Source organism: Emys orbicularis, chromosome 23 (assembly GCF_028017835.1).
Source record: "Emys orbicularis isolate rEmyOrb1 chromosome 23, rEmyOrb1.hap1, whole genome shotgun sequence".
NCBI lineage: Eukaryota > Metazoa > Chordata > Testudines > Emydidae > Emys > Emys orbicularis.
The window spans coordinates 10,528,994-10,548,801 of NC_088705.1; the positions used below are offsets into that span (position 1 = coordinate 10,528,994).

Here is a 19,808-nt window from a genome sequence, read left to right on the forward strand (position 1 = left end):
AATTAATTTCGGCATCTGCTTGCCAGCAGCCAGCTCACGCTCGCTCTCCTTTTTAACTTGTTAAACAACTTGCAGGGTTGCTAACTTTGCTTTAAAAGCAGTTCATTTAATGCCTGGGCTGATGTGAAGGAAGATAGCTCACAGCCAGAAGGAAAGACCAAGAAGACTGAAGGAAACTCATCACAATTTAGGTTTCAGGATTGCTGTAACCTGGCATTTAAAGCTTACGAAAAGTACATATCTAGTTTGTATTTAGGACCTACCCTAAGATGTGTGTGTCTGTAGGATTGGGATTCACTTAAGGGTTGCCAAGAGTAACATATCAGAATCAGTATGGTGTTGGCTTTAAGGCTGTACTGGAGTGTCCTTGCTACTCTCTGACAGCAAAGGCTTGGGTGCAGCTCTTGCCCACACAGTGTCTTTCCTTCCCCCAGCCGCTTCTTTTCTCACTAGTGTAGACATGAGTGCAGCTCTCGGCTTTTGGATGCAAACCGGTTACCTGGTTATAAATGCTGGAAAGTAGTTGTTTGTTACAAAGACCTCAAGCTGCATCACTGGTAAATACAGGTACCTTCCTCACTTGCCCACAGCAGTTGGTAATATTTTTTTTTTGATTCTAAGGAGGTGAAATTAGTGGTGTTTCCAACTAGAGTGGCAGAAGGCTTTTGGTGTGGGCTTTCTTGAGTCCAAAGCTATTGCTCACCTCTTGATTGTGAGGCTATTTGCTTTCTCCTCCCTTTTACATTAAGACAGCAGAATTCACATTGTCCTGAACCTTATCAGAACCACTTTGTACGCTAGCAGGCAGGTGGACTTGAGGAGGAGTAGTATGTGGCAGGTAATCTCCTTTGGATATGTCTGCACCACACTGATACCCCATTGCAAACTAGCAGGAGCAGTGTCCGCTGCCTTGACCTTAGTCCGCCATTGAATTTTGAGAGTGACCAGCAGAACTTGAATTCAAGGACTTTAGGGATAAATCTAACACCAGCAGTATGAACACTCAGGGTTTTTTGTACTGTTCATTAGATTAATTTAAGTCGGTGAGGGAGGAAAAACACACAGGTTCGGTTTACTTCCAAGGCCCAGCTTTCATATATTGTTAACCTTCCTCCATGTTTGGTTATGCACAGTTGAAAATGAAACTTATCTGGTATTTACTTAGATCTTTTGCTGTGGCGAAAGTTCTGCTTCCAAGGAGATTCCAAAATGTGGTCCTGTAGAAACTACAGGTCCCACCCAGCATCCAGTGCTCAATCGTTATTAAATCAGGCAGCTACTCTGGACACGATGGAGCACTGGATGCTGGAATGAGGTAGCCTCTAACAGCTGTACTTCTAGAACAGATTAATGCATTGCATTCTCCTCTGTTTTGCAGTATTTTGCACTTCTGTAAGAATCCCTGGGATCTTGTAACTTTAAAATTCTAAATTAAACCTCACAACACCCTAGCAGGTTAGCATTATGCCAGCCATGTACATTTTAATGACAGTTCACCAGCCCAGACACTGTCTGTTCACCCACCCTTGATCTTAATAATTTAAAATAAAGACAAAACACAACAAAAATGTCCCCCCCAAACCTAAAGATCTCACTTGTAAATTAAGAAAACATTTACCAGGTGGGTAGAAATTTGCAAGGGAATAGTGTTCCCATTTTACAGATGAAGAAACTGAGATGCAGGGGTTAAGGTAAAGTACCAGAGGTAATGCAAGAAGTCTGGAAGAACCAGGAACTGGATCTCCTGACTTAGTTCTGGGCTTTAGCCATAGACCATTCTTTCCTCCCTTGCAAACTGGTTGTGGCCCTCAGCCGCCTAGCAAACTGACAATGAAGCACTCCTCTGAATAAAGTTTGAGTGTTTTGTTTCATTACTGTGGAGTGGAAGCGGATGAAATTCAGGAGTGGTGTTTTCTTTCATTATCTCCTCTGACCCCCACCACTAGATACTTTTTTCTGGTTTGTACATGGATGTGGAGCCAACCTGCTTTGCCTTAATAAATGTCTTTACCATTAATTTCATTCTCTTCTTGATTTTGGGTCTGTCTTATGTGTACCTTTCTTTGCAACCATGCCTACCACAGAAAAAGATCTCTACAGAAAGAAAAGGTGACTTATCTGAGAATCTGACAGAAATTGGACCCTGCCATCTTTCCATGTGTAAAGGGCTCCTTCTGAATTAATGAAACAAACTTTGCTTTGGAAAGTGAATCCTGAAGAGTCCTCTTTTTGCAGGGACTTCCCTCAGGCCTAATGTGTTAGAGCACAGATTGAATGCCAGCACTGTTTGGTAGCTGAGGAGGTCCTGCTGTGTCTGGAGTCTGTATTGCTCATTTGGGATGAAGAGCAGGGATTTAGGGAACCAGATGGTTAATGGTGACTGAAAGTTCATTGCTGGCTACAGTTGTCTGAATAGACTTATTAGTCAGCTTTGAAGCTGTTTTGAAGTTTTAATGATGCTTACTGAGAATACTGTCTTGTGAATGATCTGCATGGCTTGGACTACTCAGCTGTTCTAAATTGCATCACTGATAGCACTGGTATCTGGAAGATAGTCTTTTCAATTGCAGCGTGGCTATTTTTCCTTTTATTTATTCCCCCGTCCCCCACCAACTTGTTTCAGGGAGTTCTTTTCGTGACTTATTACTGGACCTGATCAACATGTGCACTTCTACTTCTTCGAGTATATAAGTGGGTCTGCTACCAAAATGCTACAATAAGTAATGATCATGCCAAGGACACTACCAGCCTCAAGTTCATTTCTGTGGTGGGAATAGGGTGTTGGCGAAATGTGGAGCCTGCTTTACCATTTACAAAGGAAGTGTTTTTTCTTCTTCTTCCTTTTCTCTTCCCATCTTGGGAAGAGAAGTACCTTGGCAGACTTTCTCTTACGTGTTTCTCGGGAGTGTCTCCCACTCAGCTTGAGAAGTTCATGGATGCAGACTTCTTGGTGGACCTGAACGATGTTGCTTGGCTGAGGTTTCTGAAAAAGTCCACAGGAGGTTTTTGGATACTTGGGAGGGCATCCTGTGTGTAGGATGACTGGAGTTTGTGTGTGTGTGTGTGGGGGGGGAGGGCTAGCTAGTCATTTATATGGGTATGTGATGGGTTTGACAGGAAATAACTTGCACAAGCCACTCCAGTGCAGACAGATGTTGGCTGAGGTGATTGTATAGTGAAGTGGGAGTTACTATCTAAATACCAATAGTCTGACTGACTTTACACCAAGACCTGTAAGGAGAATGTGATAACGAGTTGATTGGTGATCATTGCTGTTCCATAAAGCTTTTTGCTGGGCTTCTACCCATGCCATGTCAACATCAGATAACTATTTTTTAAATTTCTAGTGTTTTGTACTGTAAACCACCCTATATCCATTTCTAGATAAGAGAGTGAGCGGTGGCAAAAGGAACCTACCTGTTGGTCAGCCAGTTCATGTGACTGGGCATGGTATGGGTCAGACATGCACAACACATGTCCCTTTATCCTCTGTAGCAAGCATTGTTGAGAGCACTACAACTAGACTTACTTTCTGATTTTTCTCCCTAGTCCACAAACTGCAGTTCTGTTGGGCAGGATTATTTGATCACCTTCTGACTGTTTTGAAACATCTTGGATTTAAACCTTGCTATACTGGCACAGTAGCAAAACTTAATGAATGCGCAAAAATAAATAAAATGTAGTTGCTTTTGTTACCTGGATGGGGGCACCATGGTTTTGCTTGTTCAGCACCTTCAGACGGGTATTTGTCTCTGTAACAAAGTGCTAAGTTGGGCTAGAGAAAGGAGCTTTTACCTCCACTAGTTGTGCCTCATGCTGCCTGTTCTTTTTTTCACAAGAAGCATGGTAGACGCCCAGATTCACACAACTAGTATTAGCAAGGCTGGGCCTGTCTGGCATCTTTACAAGCACTAACTTAGCTTTCAAACAAGAAAGTGCCCTTCTCACTCCCCTCCTGAACCAATAGATGCACGGTAAATATTTTTTGCTAGATCCCTTGCGACACAGCTTATTTTAATAATATATGACTATTTTCTGGAAGACCAATCTCTGCGTCCATCTACATGTAATTGCTGTAGGTTACAGAAAACTAAAACATACAGCATATCTAAATATGACAGTCATTCAGATAGTATGGGGTGGGGGAGGGGAACTATATAAATACCTAATAACCTGGAGTGATAAATACAATGGTCATCTGTCATGGAGAATGACTTGCTAAACAGGGAAACCTATAGCCTTGATAAGTAGGATTTGGTGACTTTGGTAGAGAGAGTTTAAAAGGCACAGGCCAGAGAGAAGAGAGGTGCTTTGGAAAAATTCTGGCTTCTGACAAAGTGCATCTTCTGTTGCTGGGAATTTTCTGGTATCTGTGGCGTCTGAGGTTAGCTGCTCCAGTTTTTGATGAGACCACGGTCCTCTTGGTAAGCCTGCATGTGGTATGGCATCAGTCTTTGCAGCTGTAACACATCTTGCCTTAACTACTATTGTGAATTAACTTTTCAGTGTCCATCTTTGGTACCTGCAGAGCATCAAAAAGACTCTTGTGCTACCTTCTAATATTTATATATCTGGCACATTTTGTGAAAGCTGGTTCTTTTGTGTGCTCTGAACAGAGTAGCTTCAAAAAAGGACTTGAAGGTCTATTCAGTGGACATTTATTTGGTCTTGGCACCATTTTAAACAGGAATTTATTTATTATTATTTTTTTGGAGTTCTCTCTTGTATGAGACACATCTCTACAAAAACTGTACTTGGCCGTTCATTGTGTGTATGTGCCTGCAATGGTTATTCTTGATACGTGTTTGAATTAGGGCTCTTCCTTTGTAAGTCCAGCTTCTGCTTACCTCTTCCCATGAGGTTGTTCTGTAACGGTCTGTTCTGCAAACAAAAACCCTGACCAAACTAGCTGAAACTGTGGCATAGTAGGAGCAGCAGTGTTTAGTATGGCTTTTCTGGGGTGTGTGAACAGTCCTGCTGAGAATAGTGTTGTATTGTAATATCCTGTGTTAAGAGGAGTGTGTGTATGTAAAACATGGGAGGTAATTGTCCTGCTCTACTCAGCACTGGTGAGGCCTCATCTGGAGTACTGTGTCCAGACAAGACGTGGATAAATTGAAGAGTCCAGAGGAGAGCAGCAAAAATGATAAAAGATTTAGAAAACTTAACCTATGAGGAAAGGTTTAAAAAAAACTAGGCATGTTTAGTCTGGTGAAAAGACAGTAGGTGGGGGAGAGGGACCTGATACTGCTTCATATATGTTAAGGGTTTCTATAAAGAGAATGGTGATGAGTTGTTTTCCAGGTCCACTGAAGGTAGGACAAGAAGTAATCTGCAGCAGGGGAGACCTAGGTTAAATATTAGAAAGTTTTTCCTAACTATACGGGTAAGGGAAGCACTGGAATAGGCTTCCAAGGGAGGTTGTAGAATTTCTGTCATTGGAGGTTTTTAAGAACAGGTTAGACAAACACCTGTCAGGGATGGTCTAGGAGTACTTGGTCCTGCCTCATGAGGTCCCTTCCAGCCCTGTGGAATGGGGAGGAGATGTTCGTTCTGATCAGAAAGGGAACTTGCTAATATGGCTTTCCTGACCAGAGTGGACTAGTATCTTTCTCAGTGTTGATATATTTGAAATGTCTCCTCCCCCTCCTTTTCCCTCCATTGTAAAAGTCCTAATTCTAAATTTGGGGGAGCTCTGAATGACTTTTGGTAGAAGCAGGAGAGGAGAATACTTTAGGAAGTGCCTTTTTCTTCATGTGATTCCTTCTAAAGGGATTCTGTAATTCTGATATTCTTTTGAAACATATATATTGGCAGAGGAGTGGGTTTTTAGCAGACTTCAATTACTTCAAACTTCATCTTTGAAAGGACAAGCTTGTAAAGAGAAAAGTTAAAAACTGATGAATTATGACACAGTAAACTGGCCCGTCAGAAGGTTATAAAAGGTAGTGAGTTCAGACTGGGATATTGACCTTAATACAGACAGCTCCACCTTAAATAGATTAGATGAAAGTGCTTCTGACTAGAAGTTGAGCTCTGTTTACTATTGAATGAGAATATTAATAAGTTCTGTGCTCTGGCTTTTTAGCCTGCACTCGTCACAGACTAATTGTGAAAGAGCTAACGTTGGTTTACACATTGTGGGGCAAGTTTCAGAAACACCATTTGGCGGAGCCATGAAAATGGTTGTACAGAGGATGCCAAATAAGTACTTTAAAAATATAAAAAAATGGAATGAAACTGAAAGTCCGGTTCTCTAAACCATAATGTCTTTGATCCTGCTGAATGTTAACGCTCATTGTTTTCTGTACCATAATCCTGACTTGCGCCGCCCCTCACTCTCCCGAGGTGTGCTTTGTTTCCAGCCACTTCTGTGGCATTACCTTAGTTCAGGGGTCCCCAACGCGGTGCCCATGGGTGCCATGGCATCCATGTGTGCCTGCCTACTGGCCGCCGGACAAGCAGCCGCCGAGAAGCGGCAATGTCAAGAAGCGCTGCCGCCGAATTTCGGCAGCGACGCCTCTTGATGATGCGGTGGCATTTCGGCGGCGATGCCTCTTGACGTTGCCGCTTCACGAATTTTGGCGGTGACGCCTCTTGACGTTGCCGCTTCACGGTGGCATTTCGGCGGCTGCTTGTCCGGTGGCCACGGTCCTCAGCGGCTAGTCGTCCGGCGCCCTTCCCATGGAAAAGGTTGGGGACCGCTGCCTCAGTTATATAAGGCAAGGTAGGAAATACCCTTTGCTTCCTTGGGGCAGGTCCTCAGATGGCATAAACCAGGGATCGGCAACCTTTGGCACGTGGCCCATCAGGGAAAGCCCCTGGCGGGCCGGGCCGGTTTGTTTACCTGCAGCGTCCACAAGTTTGGCCGATTGCGGCTCCCACTGGCCGCGGTCGCCGTCCCAGGCCGATGGGGACTGTGGGAAGGGCGGCCAGCACATCCCTCAGACTGCGCCGCTTCCTGCAGCCCCCATTGGCCTGGGACGGCGAACCGCGGCCAGTGGGAGCCGTGATCGGCTGAACCTGCGGACGCTGCAGGTAAACAAACTGTCCCGACGGGCTGCGTGCCCAAAGGTTGCTGATCCCTGGCATAAACTGTCATAGCTCCATTGAAGCCAATGGAGGAACTGCCCCTTGTGTTTCAAGCCGTTAATGAGCGCATATGTAGCTATGATAACCCCCACCCAGTATGTACTAGGACAGGGAGTGTTTGAGAGCTTCCAGTGTCTGTCTTGTTATGGGTCATTGAACCCTGTAATATATTGATCTCAGTAAGTTTCTTTACAGTGCTTTAAATAAAAAATAGAGAGTCTGGACTTGTTGGGTAAGGCTCGATGCTTCATCATCCTTATGGTTCATATGGGATTTTGTTGCTAGGATTAGACATGCTGGCCTTTACGGACCTGGACAGGTTTCCGAGATTCGAAGGGATCATTGGTACTGATGGCTCTTGGTAGTGTATTTTATGAAACTGGAGCCAGCACTCAAAGTTCTTATTCTCTACAGCCTCTTCACTTAAATTAGGACTTGCTTGTATTTGAGACAACTTTAATGTTCCGTTGACATACCCTCTTGTAGATATTGAGCTGGGTCCAGACTCATTATTGATTGCTCTTGAATTCAAGCAGAGTTCTCTTTACATTCTCAATGATTTCTGAATTGCCAGCTATCAAAGACATATTTTGGGGTCAGTTTCTCTTACTTGCGGTAATGGGGCTAAGTGTCCCTACATGGGGTGGGAAGTGCTGGAAAATAGATGAGTAAAGCTGTTCATTCTGTATCCTGTTCACTTCAACAAACTAGGGTAGGTGTTTTCACTTTCAGATAGCTGCTGCTTCTGTCACTGGTTCACTACTTTATTTGAACAACTTGTAGCTTTGAGTTGAAGCAATGTATTTCAAGTTACAGGGAGCATGGCTCACCTTACACTCTTGTCTTGTTTAAATAGTTAAACCTGATCTCTAGATAAAAACCCGGCTGTAGAAATGAAGAAGCTGGTTGACAGGCTTCCTAGTGGAGAGGTGTAGTCTCCTTATTACTCTCCAATATTAATTCAGCACTGAAGGAGTGAACATCAAACAGCCTGCTTTCTAGTTTCTCCAGTAACTGAGGCTGGTTATGCCTTTGTGCCTGGGTAGTGTAATGAGTGCAACACAGGGGAAAAGAGGACAATCTCCTGAGCAGAAATCAAATTTATCTTCTTCAGTTCTGTAAGATCCCATCTGGGTTCAGCTGTGGGGAGTTGATGGAAGCTGCATCTGTGAGCTTGCAAAAACAATGTTAATCGGTGTTTTGTTGGTGAGAGCTTTTCTCTGTTTGGTGGCTTGCAGGTCCCAGAGCTCAGTGGTCCCTGTCCTCTGACTAGCTTGGGCATGGTAGAATCCAATAGGAGAAGCAGCAGTAGCCAGCTGCTGCTTCTCCCTGAATTTGCAGGAAATGGATTTACTGTCTTTGTACAGGAGCACAGCAGCCAAACAATAGTTTGTGCTTGCAGGGCCATGTGGTGAGTCACGTGACCTTGTGCTGTTTTCTGCCGGGGTCCTTACCCATCTGTTCTCTCCGCTCTTTCTGGGTTATCAGGCACAGATCCAAGTCCTCACAGGCAGCCAGCCTCATGGCCAGAGATTATGAGCACTAACCTTCCTGGCAGGGGCGGTGTGGCTTTGCTTTTATGCAGATTAGCCATGTGCTTCTCACTTCAAGGTTCCACAGGAAAAGACATTTCCTGTGCTTGGTTCTTAATGGGCGGTTCCCAGCTCACTGTACAGGGACCGTAGGGTTGGGGCCTGTGAAGTGAAAGCATGCATGGAAGAGGGATTACAGTACACCGCCCCCCCCCCCCCTTTCTCATTCCACCTCTGCTACTACGTCACCACAACACAACCACACGCTCTCTCATACTGTTGGTGTCATTCATTCAGTGCCAAGATTGCTTTAAAAAATTCCCTTGGCCCCAGTTCAAACAGGAGTACAGCTGGGATGTGTTAGATTTTAGGCAGTCTGCCCTCAATTTGAGATGAGTTATAAATAGCAGTGCCGACTTCCTTAACTACCACTCTTGGAGGTAAAATGCAGGTTAATTACTGTGGGAATCAATTAGGGCTTCTCTGGGTTAAACAGCCAGGGATGCTTTTTATTATTATTTTTTGATTCCCCTGCCGCCTCCATATTCTCCCTCCCCCCAGCATGGACAGCAAATCTGGTCAGAAATAAATTCAGATCCAAGGTGAGAGGTTTGTAATTCCAGAAAATTGTTTCTGGCTTATCACAGCACTGGCCAATATCTGAGTGAAGCCAATTCAAGCGCTGCAAAATTAGACTTTAGTGAGAAACTCTTCCCCCTTTTCTCTGTGCCCCCACCCTTCCCTACCAAAACAATGAGATATGTAGTAGACTGTCATAAAAGTGAAAGGAGTGGAGACTCTGTCTGTTTTTTGCTCTGTAGCCTCCACTTTCACAGTAGGACTCTTTACATATTTTTCATGTTGGTTTCATAAATGAGTTAACTCCACTTAACCCTTTAGAAAGGTACGGAATCTTCCTTTATTATGGCTTGTTTTCTGGCAGAATTATGTGGGGTTTTTAAACACTTGCACCTGATTTGAAGCTGTAGAAGAGTCTTCCCTGTTCACTTCTACTTGTGTGTATTAAAGCATCGCTCCTTACCAGCACATGCTGTTCTGTTACCCCGCTTAGGATAATTTCTACATTTGTAAAGTCATTGTCTCACCATTGTAGTAAAGCCAGCAGAGTGTGTGTAGGGGAACTGTACCTTCTGTGGCCTTTCTTCAGGTAAGGGTCTCTTGTACTTTCCATTATACAACCTGACTTGGGGGTTTTGTAGAGCTTGGCAGTAAGTGTGCTCTGGATTGAAACTTGGTGTCCTTGGCCTAGGAGTGAGTTTTGTTTTTTAATTTTTTTGAAAGACCAGTTTTGATCTTTAGAATACAAGCTTATCCTAGAAGATTAGGGTTGGAAGAGACCTCAGGAGGTCATCTAGTCCAACCCCTGGCTCAAAGAAGGACCAACCCCAACTAAATCATCCCAGCCAGGGCTTTGTCAAACCAGGCCTTAAAAACCTCTAAGGATGGAGATTCCACCGCCTCCCTAGGTAACCCATCCCAGTGCTTCACCACCCTCCTATTGAAATAGTTTTTCCTAATATCCAGCCTAGACCTCCTCCACTGCCACCACTGAGAACAGCCTAGCTCCATCCTCTTTGGATCATGCACTTATTTTTGCCTACAGTGAAGTAGAGCAAATTTTGTTTTTGAAAATTTGTCTGATGACCGGACTAAAAGTTTGGTTGTAATAACACTCTCTCAAAGTACCAAAACTTGACACAGATTCTGAGATCGCTTCTAGTTTCTCTTTTGGCTCTTCTTCGAGTGATGGTCCCTCTGTGTCAATTGACACTACTGTGAACTGTTCCAGCTCCAGTGCATGTGCACCCGCGTGTGGAATCTAGATAGGGACCACACATCTCGAAGAACCTCTAGTTACAGTAAGTAATGGTCTCTTTCTGTGAATGCAGGAGGGTGTAAGAAAAGGGTCTGGACTTCACTGATCAAGAAGCTGCAAAACTTTTCTCTCAATTATGTCTCGGTGGCCTTTACTGTGATTGCATGTCAAAAGCAATCTACTCCTGTGGTTTCCTGTCGAAAGGATTTCCCATGTGTCAGTCCAGAGAAGGATCTCCAGCCTTTTGCAGTCAGGGTTTGGTATTTCCTTATTTATCCTGAAGTGTTCTTGCAAGAGAACAGGCATTACTTCCTCTTGGCTTTTCCATCTTGTATAACATTAGTGTGCAAGGGGATCTATAGCCCACCACCCTCCAACTTCTCTCACCAGCTTTTGGATTGATAGGCCATCACTGCATTTCAATTTTGGCTGTTCCTTTCTTGAAGCACATGAGTTAAACTGAATAAAGGGATTCAAGTAGAATCTCTGATGGTACTTTTTTTTTTTTTTTTTGGACTCTTAAACCAGAGCAAGTCTGTTAAGGCTAGGGCAGTTAAAGCCCTATCTGTGAAAGGGGTGATTGTGTGTGTGTGTGTAATGGGAGATTTGGAAGGAAGGGGCCACATGCTATATCGCTGCTGATGCATGCTGCAGCCCCGAAGGAGACAAGTTAGCCTGCTTGGATTACAAGCATCCGAGATGTGTGTTAAGTTTTTTTTCATTTCCTTAGGGATGACGTTACACTTCTGTCAAGTACAGACTTTGACGTAAAGGGCCTCAGTTTAGAATGGGGTGTTGTAGAAATAAACCACTTAATTGTCAAACTTGCTTTTTATTTCTGGTAGTGCCCATAGTATGCTAGTTGCTCTCAATAGAGAGAGACCGACCTAGAGAATCTCCATCTCTAAAGATACATGTTATGTGCTGTACTCCACCTTGGCCAAGCAGAGTAGGTGATGTGACCACAGTTTGGAAATACAAAGTCCTGTCTTCTAAGGGCTATATATAAACTATTCCCCATTACTCTTCAAGTTTATCAGTAGCAGTCAGCTGGTTTCCTGTGGGCGTCATGGGAGAAGTGGCTCTTTAAAAAGGGATTTGAAAAGTGGCATTAGCCTTGCAGTTGATCAAAGGAAGAGAGATCTGTGCATAGGGGCTAGTCTACGCTAGAAGGGCTACAGCGATGCAGTTGTGCCACTGTAGCCCATCTGGTGAAGATGCTCTATGCTGATGAAAGAGCTCTCCCGTCGGCATAATAAAGCCACCTCCCCGAGAAGTGGTAGCTATGTCAGCAGGAGCAGCTCTTCCGCCAACACAGTGCTGTCCACACCGTTGCTCAGGTCACTGTAACATGTCAGTCAGGGGTGACTTATTCACACCCCTGAGCGACATAAGTTATACCAACATAAGTGTCATGTAGACAAGCCCTAGGAGGCAGCATATGGTGATGGCTGGGTGTTTAAAACACTGATATTTATGTGAGGGGCTGGCGATAGGTAGGGAAGGGTGAATTATACAGGACTCAGAAAATGGTGACCAGAGGCCTGAGCTTGATCAGGTGGAAGCAGATGGGGGTGGGGGAACGGAGAGGATTCAAAGATGGACTGACTCGGGTCAAAATTGCAGTCAAGGGAAATGGTGGTGGTGGTAGCTTCTTCCTGCAAAGTCTGCCATGAGTGCACGTGTACTTGGAGAACATGTTTTTTAAAAAGTCTGAGTTCTAAAACTCCATCCTTTCCATGGGCATGGCTCTAAAAGCTGAGGGCATTTTATATTGTTACACGTTTCAAAAATTCGACAAGAAACATGTCGAACACACTAAAAAGTGGAAATGCAGCTTTACACGTGCATTGGTATGTACACCTGTAGCACCACACTCTGAAATAAACATCTGGATTAATGCAGTAGTGTGGCTGAATTTAAATGCACAAAAGGCGAAATTAATCGCATGTAGAGGTATGCAAGAAACTATCGGTGCCAGGAGGTTGCTGTGGGAGCCATAACATTTTGACTTCTGTGCATTTTAAATTTTCAGCTGTAGCGTTATATTAACCCAACTTTTTACATTGAATTTAATTATTTGTGGTGTACTTGCTGCTTAAACCATTCCCTGATATGGGAAAAGACTCTTCCACTTCTCATGTGAAATGACTGCTCTTTAGTTGGATATATCAACTGACTTCCCTTTCCCCTAATGACCCTTCTCTCTCCTTCCTTTCTCCAGGCCTCAGAGGAGATGGCAGAGTGTAAAAAGATTCCTCACAGCTGAATTAGTGCTGTGGGGAGTATCTGTTGGCCCTGTGTGCTTGCTTATCCTCCAGAGAGTGATGCTGTATTTTATGGCAAGACTGCAGTTTTGTCAGCTGATAGCTCATTAGTTGAGGAGATGCAGGGCAGCTTGGGTTTTATTGCACCCCTTCTTGCTGACCAGTTCCTTTTATCGTTGAATGGGAGTAAGGATTGTATAGGCAAATGTGGTATATATTCAGTTTGTATACACGTCATAACTTTCTTCACAGCCATCAAGCCCAATGGATCAGATGGGGAAGATGAGACCTCAGCCATATGGAGGAAGTAACCCGTACACACAGCAGCAGGGACCTCAGTCGGGACCACAGCAAGGACATGGATATCCAGGGCAGCCATATGGGCCACAGACTCCCCAGAGATATCCCATGGGAATTCAAGGCAGGACACAGAGTGCAATGGGCAGCATCTCATATGCGCAGCAGGTAGAGCAAAAAATAAAACACCTCTCATGCTTCACCACAACCCATTCTTCTCTGACAAGCAGATGAATGAACTCTTTAAATATGGCTTATGAATGTGTGTACTAACGGGACCGGTCTTCAACAAATTCAGCTATGTACCAGTCTCAGTTATTGAGGTGAAAATATCATTTGTTGTTTAGGCTGTGTGTTGTGATGCGGTTGGACTGATGTGTGTTGTGATGTGAAGGACAAGGATCTGTGATGATCTTGCTTTCCAGAGAGGTGACAATAGATCTTTAGTATCACAAGTGTAAGGGGGGCGGGAGGGGAAAACAGTTAATGGATTAAAACAGCATCTACACAAATCTTCAAACTAGCATAGAGATATAACTACACCTCAGAGTAACGTAAACTTCAGGTCGGGGTGGCTTATTGCTTCATACAATCATCTCCTCCTGATCTCTTGCAGAATTCAAAAGGCTGCCTTTGCAGTGAGACTTCACTCTTTGTGGTGATTTACTTACATTTGAGGATGGACTAATAGACATCACAACCAAGTCCTTATGGGTCCATATTAAAGATCTGTTATTGCCAGACGGAATCTGGCACACCACTGGCTTCGCTGTTTCCTCGGCGGCGTACTCATCTAGACAGCAGCGTTTCCATTACCTTTCCAGTCAATTGCCCAGCCCAGCCGCCTGAGAGTCATGTCTGCAGAAACTCCCGATTCAGACATGTTCTGGTTGTTCGTGGAATCTGTTTCTAACTTGCATAATTCTACTCTCCTTTTGTAGATTCCTCCTTATGGACAGCAGGGCCCAAGTGCCTATGGACAGCAGAGCCAGACTCCATATTACAACCAGCAAAGTCCTCATCCCCAGCAACAGCAGCCTCCATACTCTCAGCAACCACCATCCCAGACCTCTCACTCCCAAACTTCTTATCAACAGCAGCAGACTCAGTCTCAACCTACACAGCTTCCGTCCTCCCAGCCTCCATACTCCCAGCAACAGTCCCAGCCACCTCATCAGCAGTCCCCATCACCGTATCCCCAGCAGCAGCCCACGGCCCAGCAACATCAACAGAGTCAGCCTCCATACTCCCAGCCGCAGTCACAGTCGCCCTACCAGCAGCAGCAACAAACGCCGCAAACCGCCGCCTCTGCCCTTTCTCAGCAGTCTTCTTCGTACCCTCCGTCACAACCACAGCAACAGCAGCAGTCCGCGTACTCCCAGCAACGCTTCCCACCGCCACAGGTAGGACCGCCGCTGCTCGCTATCTCCCGTAGGTAACTACAAGAGTTTGCAGAATTTAGTTCTCTGTTCATTTTAAAACCAACGAACCCCTGCTTACCTAGGATTAAACTAATAAATGTATCGCCCTCTTAGCTCTGCAGAGATCTGTATCTCCTCCGGCTATGATGTGGAAATGAGACCACTGAAGGCACTGAGTGGTCCACAGAGCTCTAGTGTTTATCATAGTGATGACACACTTCTAGGTCTTCAAGAGATCACACTGCTTGCTGCTTTTGTAGCCCAGTGCAAGACTCCAAGACATTGGGAGCCTTTTTTTATCACTGAAAGTAACAAGCCTGTCTCTGCACCCTGAGTGGCTACTTTGTTGCTTGGGTGAGGCTTTTCCATGTAAACTTTTCCATGTAAACATGGCCCCAAATTTGGGGGAGGAAGCAAATGAAGAATAGACCCAAAGTGACCTGGAAAGGTCAGAGTAGCGGGGAATGTAGACAGTCCTACACTTGTGGGGAAGTGAAATACCCAGCACAAATATGAAATGGAGTTTTTAATCAAAGAGCAAGGCCTGTTAATTTTATCTTTAACTTATCTTCATCTTCCTTATGTTCTAATAATTAAGCATGGAGTTGTCTGAAAACCTTTGAAATTCACAATCTGTGGAAAAAGATCAAAAAATCTTGACAGAACTTCTCAGAAAACTGTTTTGGACCGGCTCTATTAATATATGTAATTAATTACCATAGTTTCCAGAGGAAAGGTATAGAAGGTAGGAGGAGAAAGTGCCTACAAGAGATCTTGGTTCTTAAGTGGTCTGTATTGTGAAAAATAGAGCAATAACTGGAAAATCACTGTCTTTTTAGACTCCTAGTGCTGAAATTCCTTCTAGTACAGACACTTGGCCTAGCTGTCCATCAGCAGCCTTGATCCTGTGTGGAGGCAGGGGATACTAACTTAGTTCCTCTGTTTTGTCTCCCTCTTTGTTTTGGATAAATGCCCTCAAGTGGTACGTAAACTGTTGCCTCCTTATTGTTGGAATACTCCCAGGCCAATTGCTGTGGAGTCCATATTTCACTTCTGTGTTTTCTTTGTGTTTCAGGAGTTATCTCAAGACTCATTTGGGTCCCAGGCATCATCTGCCCCCTCAATGGCTTCCAGTAAAGGACAAGAAGATATGAACTTGAATCTTCAGTCAAGGCCCTCCAGCCTGCCGGTGAGTGGTGAGGCTGTCTGTAAGTGACTGATGTGAGGGTAACCAGGATCACTAGTACTGAAGTATTCCAGATGGAAGCAGGTATAGAGGCTGCCTAAGCTTCTTGCTTTTAGTCAGTAGCTTCTGATTTTCCCCTGGAGATTAGATATAACTTACAAAGGTAATGGAGCTGAGGGTAAACTTTTTTTTTTTTTTTTTTAAACCCTGAAAGCGCTGGACTAAATATTCATTTGACTGGCACTCTGGAATGCTTATGTTTTTATGTTAGGTCTCCAGTTGCCGAAGAGAACTGATCACTAGGGCAGCCTCTGGTTTTGTCCTTTTTAAAATATAGGGGTGCCGTGGCTTGTTCTTTTGGGTTTTTTTTTTTTTTTTTTTTGCATTCCAATTTAGCCCAGTATTACATGTATTTTAATAGTCTAGTAGACTTGTAGCCACTACCTGTGTGTCAGAGAATTATTATGTTGCTGATTTGTGCACCTTGGGTCCAACATGACTGAACAGATTTTGAATAAGACAGGTTACTCAGTACCTGGAGTTAGGAAGATGAGCTGTAGAAAGCTCCTTTCACTGCAGCTGGGACAGTAGCTACCTCTTAACTCCAAATCTGTTTGCTATGTGTTTTTTAAACATTTGAACTATTATATAGTTTGTAAACTTATCAGATTTTTGGGTACAGCATTCTGGCTGCTTGTTGAGCGAGATGTCTTTTATCTTGGTTTTAAACTTCCTAGAATGTAGCAATTTAGTGGGGAGGGTTGATAAATTTCTCCTTTAAAGGTCTGGAATGGGCTTACCAAGCAGATCCATGCCTATGGCTCAAAAGAAGAGTTTGAGCTGTTGAACTCAGTTTGATTTCACGGAAGAATTATTTCCCCTTATAACCAGATGGGAGTTCTTTTCCTTTAGCACCCAGAATAAAGCTCCTTCCTAAACTGCAGTTGTATTGGTCAAAGGAGAACGAGTTGTGTGCATAGCAGAAGTTATTCTTGCTCTCAACAGTGGGATCCAGTTTTTTGGTCTGTGGTGAGCCCTTCTAAACAGTTCCATGGATCATAGGGGCAAGTGATGTCATCAAAATGCAGATCAGACTCTAACTTTGATAACAAAATGGGTTAAATTTATTTTGGTGTTGGCTCCTTTTGGACCCTGATTTTGAAGATCAATTTCGTTCTGAGGTGTGGAGAATCTTTAAATAGCATGTTTCTTTCCACACTCTCTCTCTCTCTCTCTCTACAAGTCCTTCTTTATGACCCATCTTCTGCCTTGCAATGTAGGGAAAGTGTAGCCATTGAAGAAATCGCTCTGAATCTGAGCGGTGGAGTGTCATGATTAGTAGCACTGTTGATGCTGTCTCCATGAATCCGTCCAATCAACTCCATCTGACTCAGATTATAGGGGTGAATTGTTCTCTTTAGCAGAAGTGGCTCCTGCTCAGAGCCAAGTGGGAGTTTGTTTTTGTGGTGTTATGGATAAATGTGGTCTCTCCTTGAGCCCTCTTCAAACTTACCTTCAAAGAGGCTCTGTTGTGGAATAGCAGAATTGGAAATGTGGGAGTTCTGTCGTGTTTAGATGCTTGAATTTTAACACATCCATCAGTGTTTGATGCGTACTTAAGCTTCCCGTGTGAGAAATCTCTTCTAGAACTCTGTAGCATATGGAACTCAATCTAGTGTTGCGTTAGGAGTTTGCTCTGTGTAAGACCCAGTGTTCTATTTAACCAAACATCTTTACAGCCTTTCAGTCTCTCAGACTTTCAAGGATTAGGTAGTGAAATCAAAGGCCGTCAGTCAGTCCGTCTATGGCTTCCTAGAGCCTGGTACACATCCCTTTTTTTTTTTAATATTTGTAGATGTGCAGGATTTAAAAACAAAAACAAAAACAAAACCCTCAATTTTTGTTTCCCAGAATTCCATCTCCTGCTAACATGAAGGGAATTGTTAACCCTAGCTTTAAGGTGAACACTTTTGTCACTTACTGTCTAATGCACATCCAATTTTGTGTCAAAGAACTTCTGTACCTGTAAAAAGGGAATGTTTGCCGGTGTTATCTACCCATTTTTGTTCCAATAGGCAACCTTTTCCTCGGTTTCTGTACTGGGAGGTTTGGCGCAGAATAGCTTGATAGGGATTTTTTTTGGTTAAAGTGTAAATATACCCTTTTCATTCTTCTCCCCGTGTCCCTCAAAGTTGGATGGTCGATCAGGGATTTTGGATTCCCCCCGTAATAGAGTAACTTTCCCAAGCAGCCATATATAAATGCCTTATAGAACCATAGGTAGTACTATAGCCTTTCACGTTTGAAAGCTTTAGGTGCTTCCCTAAGATCAATAAGCCCTGCAGAGTAGCCACTATTGTGCGCCTTGGTAACTGGCAACCTATGAAATGCAGCTTCTTAATTACTGACATGTAGAGCAGCCCTGGCTAAAGTGAATACTGCTGTTTTCTAGGTCTCTCTGCTTAGGAGGTATTAAATATATTTAAAGACTTTTTTTCTTAATTGCATAAGGGCCAGAGGTTCCATATGTCTCCATCAGACTTAGTGCCTGTGTTGAAACTTTAGGCAATGAAGTGGGAAACACTTCCTTTAAAAAATAAAATAAATAAATAAAAGTCAGTCTCTGAGATACTTAACCATAAGTCTACCAGGAACGTCCAGGCTACGTGGCACTTCTTGCCAGTCCAGGCAAGATCTCTCTGAGGAATGTGTAGCTGGTCTCTGGTGGTGGTGTGCTAGGAATCTGTTCAGTAACTTTAGAGAACTAATCTTTGTGTCTTTATCTGATGTTTCTTTCTTTCACTGCTGTGAGAATCTGAAATATAGGAATGTTGCAAGAGGTTGAAATTCGTTTCACAGACTTATTTAATGCTTTGTTTGCTCATCTGTAGATTGCAAAAAATGTCTAGCCTTCCACTTTGGTTCACAAGTTATTGGGCTTTTATAGCGTAAGTCCTTCTTCCTGGTCTCTCTCCCCCTTTCTGAAGAATAGACTTGAAAAGCATGTGAGTAAATATACTGCGGCTACCCAGTGACACAGATGTCTTTAAAGCAGTGGCAGATCCAGGTAGGTGCCTGGCAAAGGCAATTTTCCCTACAATAGTCTGGGTGAAAATTTTTTCTGAAGAATTCTTTAATTCCTAGGGAGTCTCTATCAGCAATTCATTAAACTAAACTTAGATAACTCTTGTGTATGGGAGGGGACAGTGTGTAGTCTTAGTGTCTGGATGTAATAGATGGTGTAATCATTAATATAAATCTCTTTCTCCCAGGGGATCCTAAACTTCTGATCATCAGCAAGAGACTCTCTGGCAGGTAGCATCCAGTTTATTTGGTGTTCAGCTTCTTGAGACCTTGACTTTTTCTGAATCTGAGGACCATATCTCCAACTATTAATTACAATAGCTTCTCTCTGGTTTGGGAGGAGTTGGCTTTCAGCAGTGTTTAGGTGAAATCAGAGAGCGCTCTTCTGTGCTAAGTTTGGATCCTTTCTTGTATTCCCTTCCTCTTGTCTTGTCTTGTCTCGTCTCGTCTTGAGCTGTAGACATCCTCAGTACGACTGGAGGGGGAAATGGCAGGTCAGTGTTTCAAAAAATACTAATTTTCCCTTATGTGAGAGACCTTAATCCCATGCAGAGTTTATTGCACAACCTTCACAAGCCTAGTGGCAGTGCATTGTCCATAAATAAGAGTTGCAGCTTTCTCTAAGGGTTAGAAACATGGTTGGAAGTGCGGGGATGTGAAATGTCTAATAGCTACTTCATCCATTTCTTCTCCTTTGCCTTCCCTTGATTTCATAGAATATCGGGGTTGAAAGGGACCTCAGGAGGTCATCTAGTCCAACCCCCTGCTCAAAGCAGGACCAATCCCAAGACAGATTTTTGTCCCAGATCCCTAAATGGCCCCCTCAAGAGTTGAACTCACAACCCTGGGTTTAGCAGGCCAATGCTCAAACCACTGAGCTATCCCTCCCCTCTGCTCTTAATTAGCATCTTCCTTGATTGGTGTTCTCAATGTTTATGTAGTATAGTGGCAGGTTTAATGTTTCTGTTTCATCTGAAGTATGACTGAGCTGAACATCCCATCATTATCCAAAGGGCTGTGTGTTAAAGTCTAGGCTAGGAATTTTTTTTGCAGAAGTCCCTGAATTCTTAAATCACAGGGTTTTCCCCCCCC

The 19,808-nt window shown here is 43.7% G+C and overlaps 1 protein-coding gene across 2 annotated transcripts in view; it reads left to right on the forward strand.

The window, feature by feature from the left end:
- Positions 1-19,808, forward strand: part of ARID1A (AT-rich interaction domain 1A) — a 78,332-nt gene that overhangs the window by 13,850 nt on the left and 44,674 nt on the right. For both annotated transcript variants that reach the window (XM_065421869.1, XM_065421870.1), the window contains exons 2-4: positions 12,981-13,193; positions 13,967-14,428; positions 15,522-15,635. In XM_065421869.1, the coding sequence (XP_065277941.1) occupies positions 12,981-13,193; positions 13,967-14,428; positions 15,522-15,635 (789 nt within the window). The remainder of the gene's footprint in view (positions 1-12,980; positions 13,194-13,966; positions 14,429-15,521; positions 15,636-19,808) is intronic.